The sequence below is a fragment of the Aphanomyces invadans genome, assembly GCF_000520115.1.
Source record: "Aphanomyces invadans strain NJM9701 unplaced genomic scaffold supercont1.27, whole genome shotgun sequence".
NCBI lineage: Eukaryota > Oomycota > Saprolegniomycetes > Saprolegniales > Verrucalvaceae > Aphanomyces > Aphanomyces invadans.
In genome coordinates, this window is record NW_008580172.1 from 3,725 (window position 1) to 11,765 (window position 8,041).

The following is an 8,041-nucleotide window of genomic DNA, read 5'->3' on the forward strand; positions in this document are numbered from 1 at the left end:
ACGAAGGCCAGGTGGAGCGGCTGCACCGGATCCCGTCCATAAAGACAGAAGTACGGGGTGTCCCCAAGAGTTTCCTGGGACACCGTCCGGTAAGCCCTCGGCAGCCGCGGGAGATACGTGTCCCAGTCAGTCTCGGCCGAGTTGGCGTACATCATGATCATGGTTGCCAACGTGGAGTTGAACCGCTCGACCAAACCTTGACCTTGGGGATGTCCGGGAGCGCTAGCCAGTTTGTCGATCCCCAGAGTCGTGTAGAGGGTCGAGGCCAACTTGGACACAATGTTGGAGCCACGGTCTGATAACAGCTTGTCCGCGGAAATCCATATCGACAAATCACTTCGTCGGTGAGAACCTTGAGAAAGGTCGAGGCTTCAAGTCCGCGACGGCGACTGCTTCCACCCAGCGCGTGAAGTAATCCGCGAACCCAATCACAAACTTGTTTCCTTCGGGAGTCATCGGTAAAGGGCCCAACGCATCGACCACCAGGAAGCAGAACGGACCTCGCGGGTCGTACACCGGCATGCGTTGGAGTCGCTCTTGTTTCCAAGGTCGCGACCCTTTGGCCGCCCCACATCGCGCACAACATTGGCAGTACTCGATCACGTCTTCTCGCCATCGATGCCAAGATGCGATGTGCCTCACCCGTTCTATAGTACGCTCGCGTCCGAAATGTCCCGACAAGGGCGAATCATGGCAAAGAGTCAGCATGTCGGTCTTCACAGACACCGGGATCACTGGAACGAGGTTCAACGACGGGTTTCGTAGAGAGGATTTCAACACCTCGCGCCGATATAGCACCCCGCCCTTGAGCGAGTAGTGTTCGTGGGTCCGGGACACGAATTTCATCAACCACACGTCCAGAGATAGGGCTCCGGAGTCCAAATGTGCCTTCATAGCCTTACGAACGGATCTTTGTCTTGATCCCGTCGAAGAACGCCGTCCGGGAGTGCGTACGTGTTGTCTCAGTAGGGTGGCAGCGAGACGGTCCTTGGAGGCGGTTCTGGTTCCGGATTCCGTCGCGCATCGACGTTTAAGGTCCCGTCTTTGGGCGTAGCGTCCATCGCGGCTGTTTTGGCGGCCCTCGTTTGAATTCGAGTCACGGCCCCGACCAATCCTTTGGCGATCGAGCAGACGCGAGGACCCCCACGCGGCGCCGGCTGAGCTATGACGTCGTTCGCCTCGTGATCCCACCGAGAGGCGAAAGGAGCTACTCCCACCGCTTCATCCTCCAACGGGAGTCTCGACAGTCAGTCGTCACACCCCATTTGCGTTCCCGGACGATGCACCACCGGGCTGTGTAGGTGAACGGCCCACCAAGCTAACTTCGCGTTTCCCGACTTCGATCCCGTCTTGTACAGCCAGACCAGCGCAGCGTGGTCCGTGTAAACGATGAAGTGTCGGCGGTCAAAATAGGGTCGGAACTTGCTTGTAGCCCACACCAGCCCGTAGCATTCGATTTCGGACGTCCTGTCTTTCTTCGAGATCCATCTCTGTTGAGTGGCGTCTAGGGCTTGGCTAGCGTACGCGATGGCGCGGTGTCTGCCACCTTGTTCTTGCATCAGGACGGCGCCCAACGCAACCGGGCACGCATCCAAAAAGATCGTGAACGGGAGATCGAAGTCAGGGTAGGCCAGGAGCGGCAGACTCGCCAGCTTTCGTTTGAGTGTGTCCAGGGCGTCCTAGTATTCGGGAGTCCATTCAAATTCCTCCGCCACCTTCAGTTTTTCCAGGGGCCGCGAGATAGGTGCATACGCCTTGATGAAGCGACTAAAGTATCCAGCCAGGCCCAGGAAGGACCGCACCTGAGCCACGTTCCTTAGCGGCTTGATCATGAGCACCGACTTCACCTTCTCTGGGTTCGGGAGGATTCCTCACGACGCCACTGTGTCCCAGAAAAGCCACTTTTATTCTGCCCCACTGGCATTTAACATTTTGAGCATGAATCCGGCGTCTTGAAGGCAGGTCAGCGCGTGTTGCAGGCGCACCAAGTGAGACCCGAAATCCTCGCTGAACACGATGACATCATCCAGGTATACCAGGCAAATTCGCCAGATGTACTCCTGGAGCACGCCTTCCATCAGTCGTTCAAACTGAGGCACCGCGTTGCAGAGTCCAAATGGCATCACGAGCCACTCGTACAGGCCGAACTTGCACGTGAACGCCGTCTTCTCAATGCTTTCTCGTCCATTTGTACGTTCCAGTATCCCGACGCCACGTCCATAGTCGAGAAGAACTTCAACTTGCCCAGAACGTCGACCAGGTCGTCGACTCGCGACATTGGGTAGCAGTCCTTGACTGTGACATTGTTGAGTCGTTGGTAGTCAATGCAGAATCGAATGGACCCGTCCGGAATTCTGATCATGAGTACCGGTCTCGCCCATGGGCTCGTGGACATCTGTATTAGTCCCAGTTCCAGGTATTTTTTATCTCCGCTTCCATGATCTCGCCTTCCTTCTGGGTCACTCGGAACGGCTGCTTGATCGGGCTGGCTCCAGCCGTGTTGATGTGGCGTTTGACGAGGTCCGTTCGTCCGGGAGCCTTGGAAGTTGTCACGAAGAGATCGAACTTGAGCAGGAGTTTTCGTAGCAGTTCATTCTGTTCGGCACTCAGGCTAGAGTTCGTCCAGTTCATGGGGATTTCTTCCTTCGGTGCGGGTGATTCAGTTCGTACCGCCGCACACACCGGGATTTTCTTCATTTCGTCGACGTTGACCCCCTATCCCTGAACAGGTCGCTCGCCCGGGTGACCGGCAAGAACAGGCGACATCCGTCGATGCGCGGGTCGTGTATCCGTGGTTGTCCATGAACTGCTCCGGGAGCAGAGTGACATGGCCCACTACGTCTCCTTTCCAAAGGTACACGCCGTCCAGTTCCGTATTGCGGACTTGGACCCAAATGAAGCCGTCCCGGACTGCGTTCAGAGAACGTGCAATCACCAGTGGAAACGTCGTAAAGCAAGGTTCTGCCAGGACAATGAGTTGTACTCCAGGGGTTTCTTGGACCTTGCATTGTATAACCATCCTGGTGCACCCTCGCAACCAAACTGGATGATGTACGAGGAGTGAACTTGCGCCCGCCGCGTACCTTGAGTCGTCGTCGGGAGTCGAACCAGGGACCTCCCATAAGGGCTCCACGCAGTCCGGGATGGTCTCCGTGGTGTTAGTGGACCGGTCGACTTGGTGCAAATGTACAACCAAGCAAGTGTCCTCGGCCATGCGGTCTTGATAAACGAAGGGTACCAACTCACCGTTCCCGAATTGGAGACAGGCTCGGGTGCAGTTCACGACAGCGCCCAGCTTGCGGAGCATGTTGTATCCCAAAATGCAAGGGCTCACCGCCCCGTCCATGCCCACAGTGAATTGTGGGCGTACCACGTCCCGACGGATATCACAAACTTGGTGAGCCCCTTCGTGGGCATCTTGGTGTTGGACAGTGAGATCAACCCGTACTTCGGTTGCACCAACGGAGTGCTTCCTAAGAGTCGCCAGATGTCGGGGCCCAAATCACACTGACAGAGGCGCCGGTGTCCACCAGGGCGTTCACCTCGACTGAGAGTTATCGATGCTTGATGACCGCCTTCAAGAGGGGAACAGCTGAGTTTTCGGCGATCTGACCCGCAACCAAAGGCTCGGACGGCTCACCAGTCGTCGTCATCACCCGACGAGCGCAGTCCTCACGAACATCCTCATCCGGGACATCCCGAAATGGCCAATCCATGTATGGGCTTGTGACTGCCGTCGAGGCCTTGACGAGTCCCGTAATGCAGACTGCGCTTGGCTTTTGACTCCTGTCGGTTAAATTCTTGACTCGACGAGGCGTCGTGAGGTGCGTTCCGTCTCGCTGAATGGCGCTGAAGTACACGCGCCGAGCCGACGTTGGCTCATTTTGCCGACGCCAATCCTTGGAGGGCAGCCGCGTGTCGCCCTGATTGACTAATGGTAAGTAGGCTTCAACGTCCGAGCCCAGAAAACGCCATCGGGCCAACGCAGCGAACCGGAACTTCAGGCGGGGTCGGTTGGTAGCTCGTTGTAGAGTTGCAACTTGAGGTGTTCGTCCCGTATCATTTGACTCCGGGACTCTTCGGCCATAGGGCCCATGCCTCTCAATTCTTGAGACCCGATGGCAGACCGATACAAGCAAACCCACCAGGTGGACGCCATCATCGCGTCGCGACCAGTACTGAAGTCTCGGCTAGCGGTCCGGGCTTCTTCACACGTTTTCAAGGCGTCCCTGAACCACTGGCGCCATCATACAGGATCGTCAATGTCGGCAGGTTTTTCTAGCATTCTTTCGTCGCTTTTCGTCAAAGGTCGCTGCAGGGTAGCCGTGATGAGGTCCACTATTTCTTGGTGGGTCACGTCCCATCGCAGAGCGCACAATTCCTTGACTTGTCGTTCGATGTCCGCGGCGGACAGCGGGTAGAGCCGTTCCTCAACATCCACATGCTTGGAGTCTGCTATGCCCTCTCAGTCACCGGGAGTATTCCAGTCCGCTCGCATCCCGGACGATCCAACCCCAGCGATACCAGCCACTACTTCATGCAGAATCGTGTCTTGCCGAGCTCTGAGCTCCGATACCTCCCGCCGAAGCTGAGCAAGAGTATCCTGGAGGCTAGACTCATCCAGAAAACTCCCCGACGAGCGTGAACTTCTTGGGCTACCGCGAATCGACGATTGACGTGACGAAGTCGAGGCCATCGTGTCCGGGACCGTCTTTCGAGCTGTGGACCGAACGTCGTCCCCACGTTGATAAATTTCCACATCCCGTTCGCGCAGGTATTCCAGGCAGTCGCTGACGGAGCGGTGTCTAGACAGGGCACCTCGCGAACACGCGGACACACGTTGTCTTCGCACCCATTGATCAGCATGGCTACGGCGATGGTGGGGTTCATCTTGGAATCCCGGACTCCACCAGCCATTCGCCAGGCGAACTCCCGTACGGATTCGGTCGGACGGCGCTTGGAATGGTCGGTGATGTCAGCCACCTTCCGGGCATCAGCGAATGCTAGGCGGTTGAGGTTACCTTCCGCATCCACACCTATTGGCGGATTCGGTAAGTACTGCGAAGGTCCACTCCCACAGTCGCCACCTCCGGGTGGGTCGCTAGTGGGACCTCCTCCTTGACCTCCGTATCCCGGTAGTCGCGTGAGCCGTTTCCATAGTCAGGTCCGGGATGATCACGCCCTCTAAGGCCTCCGCCTCCTCCCCGTTCGGGAGAAGTATCTCCACCGTAGCCACCACCGTTGCCACCAGCCATCGCACCCCCCTGGTGTCCTTGATTGATGGATGTGGGATACCCTCGTAGCTGGGATACTCCGGCGAGGCTCGTCCGCGGAGGAGGTGAAAACGGGACCGACGGCGTTGGAAATTCGACTCCATACACGAGAGTGTCGTGAGCGTCGAGAGGTCCTCGTCTCCATCGCGTACTGCCAGGTACATGAAGCGGGACGACTTCTTTGGCGACGCTGGGAACGGGGTGAGAGCCCTTGTCCACACCGATCGAAGGGAACACCGGGTTGACTCCACAAACTGGCGCACCAACGGGTGTCGCGAAGGAGACCAACGGGGCTTTCGTGGGCGCTCCGTACTAGGCTAGTTTAGGGTTCAGAATCGGGTTCGCCAGGTAGGGGTTGGCTCGGTTGGCGTCGACCCGGAGTTCGTTCAACTCCCGCCTTTCGAACTATTGGCGAGCTTGCGCCTTCTCCAATTCATTACGTAGTTCCGCCAGGGCAAGTTTTTGACTTCGTCGGCCGTCTTCATCTTTGGCCTCCTGTTCCCGGAAGAGCTTCTTGGATGCCTCCATTACTCCCTTTTCGAGCCGGTGCGTTCGAACAGACTCCGCCAAAGACGCTCGTTCTAGTTCTACTTCCAAAGCTGCTTGTGCCGAGGACAACTTGGCTTTCGCTTCTTGGATCCCCCGGATCGCCGCCAGGTCGCTCCCGGATGGTGAAGCTTCAGACATCACGCGAGCTCCATTTCCAGCTCCTTCACCACGTCCTGGCTTTCGGCGAGGGCCTTCGTCCGGCCGTGACATTCGCTCCTCAAGGACTTGACTTCCCGTTGTCGGTAGGCTTCAGCTTCGCTACGGGATGTCGTGGACCGTTCCAACTAAGCCGAGAGATTCTGCACCTCATCTTGCAACCTCACCGACTGGCCTTGTAGGACCAGAATGTTTTGTTCCAACCGGACGCAGTTGGGGCAGGCCTGTTCTCTTTCTTCGGCCAGCTTTCGCCACTCCAGTGTCGCCGATTTTGCCTTCTCCAGTTGACTTTCGTAGCGCATCACTTCTTGACGTTACGCCTTCAGCTCAAGGTTCTTCGTTTTCACTAGCTCAGCGTTCTCCTCCGCGCTGAGCACTTCCCGTTTGCTGTATTACCCCAGGAGAGACTGCTGCTCCTGTGCCGTTTGAGCTATGAGAGGCCACACATCGTCCCGGTGTTGGCGTTTCAACGCCTCCACCCGCTCTTGACGAGTCCCCGCCGATCAGTTTGCTTCGTCTTGAACAGACAGCATGCGTTCACTACAGTCCCGTTGTATCGCCACAATTTCCCGGTCTTGCGCTTGAAGAGCACTGGCGGTCTTCAGTGGAATGCCCCCTCTTGAGCTTATTGGTACTCCAAGAACCACTTGTTCCATCTCTCTTGACACTCATCCAACCTCGCTTGGACTTCATCCCAGACTGCTTGCTATCTCGGCGTCCCGTTGCATAAGGCGTCGAGAGGACCCCAGTTCGACCAGGTACCTGTTCTGGAGCGACTCCCGTGCTAGCAGGAACTCGTTTTTGGCGACGAGATTCGTTCGCAGTTGCAGCTGCCATGAGGCGTCAGCGATCGCTATAAAACGGGATTCTTGAGCATCTAGGAGACGCGACCGGTCTTCGTTGTACTGTTGGAAGAACTTCAGGGCCTCAGCCTTCTGTTGATACTCCACATCGACGTTCGCAAAACTCTGCGACACTTCTCTGGCTGTCCTCAAAACGAAGGGGGGCTGGTTCCCCAACTTCGAAAGAGCCCGATTAATTCCGCGCCACTCCAGCCCGGGGCTTCTCTTCGTCGGAATCGTCACCCGTCAAGTCGATCACTTCGTGTTTGAGCTTCACACCGTCCGGAATCTTGCTTGATTTCTTTGGTGGAGAGCTCAACACAAGTTGATCGGCGTCCGGGGACACGTCCGGAGAGCTGTCGGCTAGTCGTTTCTTCTCCGGGGACAGGGTTGACATCCCGGCACTCATGTCTCCCTCTTGCTCGGGTCGGTGTGGCCTTTCGCAGCCGACACCTTTCTGCTAATGCGTTAGGGTTCGGCCATGCACGGGTTCGCGGGGACCCTTCCCCGCCTAAAGCAAACAGTCAGCGCACAGTCATCCCCTCGACGAGGGCTGGTTCGACCTTTTCAGCTTCCTCCTCAGACAGGAAGTGTCCACAATCCCTGCCAACTCATCCTATGGCCGTTGGCCTTCAGGGATCCAGACACGTGAGAGCCCCATGTCGATAGTGTGGTCGTCAACACTGGGTGATGAGACATGGTTTCGCTACCGCATACCTGTAGACTCACCCACTAAATCCCGGACACACACTCTTCGGGTCTTCAACACGAGCAAAAAACTCGATCACATCTAATGAGGGCAGTCTCACATGAAAATGGTTCTTGTCACACTGGAATGGTTTTTCTCACAGCAAAATAGACTTAACTGTAACCGATCAAATGTATCATGTTGTAGAGGTCCCCGACACTGGGAGAAATCCCAAAGGTCCTCGCTATTGAGAATTGACGCCATCGACTCATACTCCACTTCTCCGATGACCCCAACACGTGGGGCGCTCTCGGTCTCAGCCGAAGCCCTGGTCTCATGAACAAGGACCAAAATTCATGGCGCGTTTTAGCAAACTCCCGATTTTCACTCGGTAGAGCCTCAGCTACCTCATTTGCAACTATATCGAGAAATACAACACCGTGTGCCATGAGGTGGTCAAGATCAACGTCGGGTTTCCCTTGAGCTCGTGATGTTGACCCTCAGTCGTTTCGTTCGTTAGGTGCTTAACATCA

The 8,041-nt window shown here is 56.5% G+C and overlaps 3 protein-coding genes across 3 annotated transcripts; all 3 read right to left on the minus strand.

Moving 5' to 3' along the window:
• Positions 1 to 2,400: 2,400 nt before the first annotated feature.
• Positions 2,401 to 2,631, minus strand: H310_10568 (hypothetical protein; the record flags this gene model as incomplete). The annotated part of the gene is made up of 1 exon (XM_008876992.1): positions 2,401 to 2,631. One exon carries the CDS (start codon positions 2,629 to 2,631, stop codon positions 2,401 to 2,403), a length of 231 nt encoding a protein of 76 aa, XP_008875214.1.
• A 3,047-nt stretch (positions 2,632 to 5,678) lies between these two features.
• On the minus strand, positions 5,679 to 5,960 carry H310_10569 (hypothetical protein; the record flags this gene model as incomplete). Its single annotated transcript, XM_008876993.1, has 1 exon — positions 5,679 to 5,960. The coding sequence occupies one exon, from the start codon at positions 5,958 to 5,960 to the stop codon at positions 5,679 to 5,681; it is 282 nt and encodes a 93-aa protein (XP_008875215.1).
• Positions 5,961 to 7,013: 1,053 nt separating this feature from the next.
• On the minus strand, positions 7,014 to 7,229 carry H310_10570 (hypothetical protein; the record flags this gene model as incomplete). The annotated part of the gene is made up of 1 exon (XM_008876994.1): positions 7,014 to 7,229. One exon carries the CDS (start codon positions 7,227 to 7,229, stop codon positions 7,014 to 7,016), a length of 216 nt encoding a protein of 71 aa, XP_008875216.1.
• Positions 7,230 to 8,041: the final 812 nt, after the last annotated feature.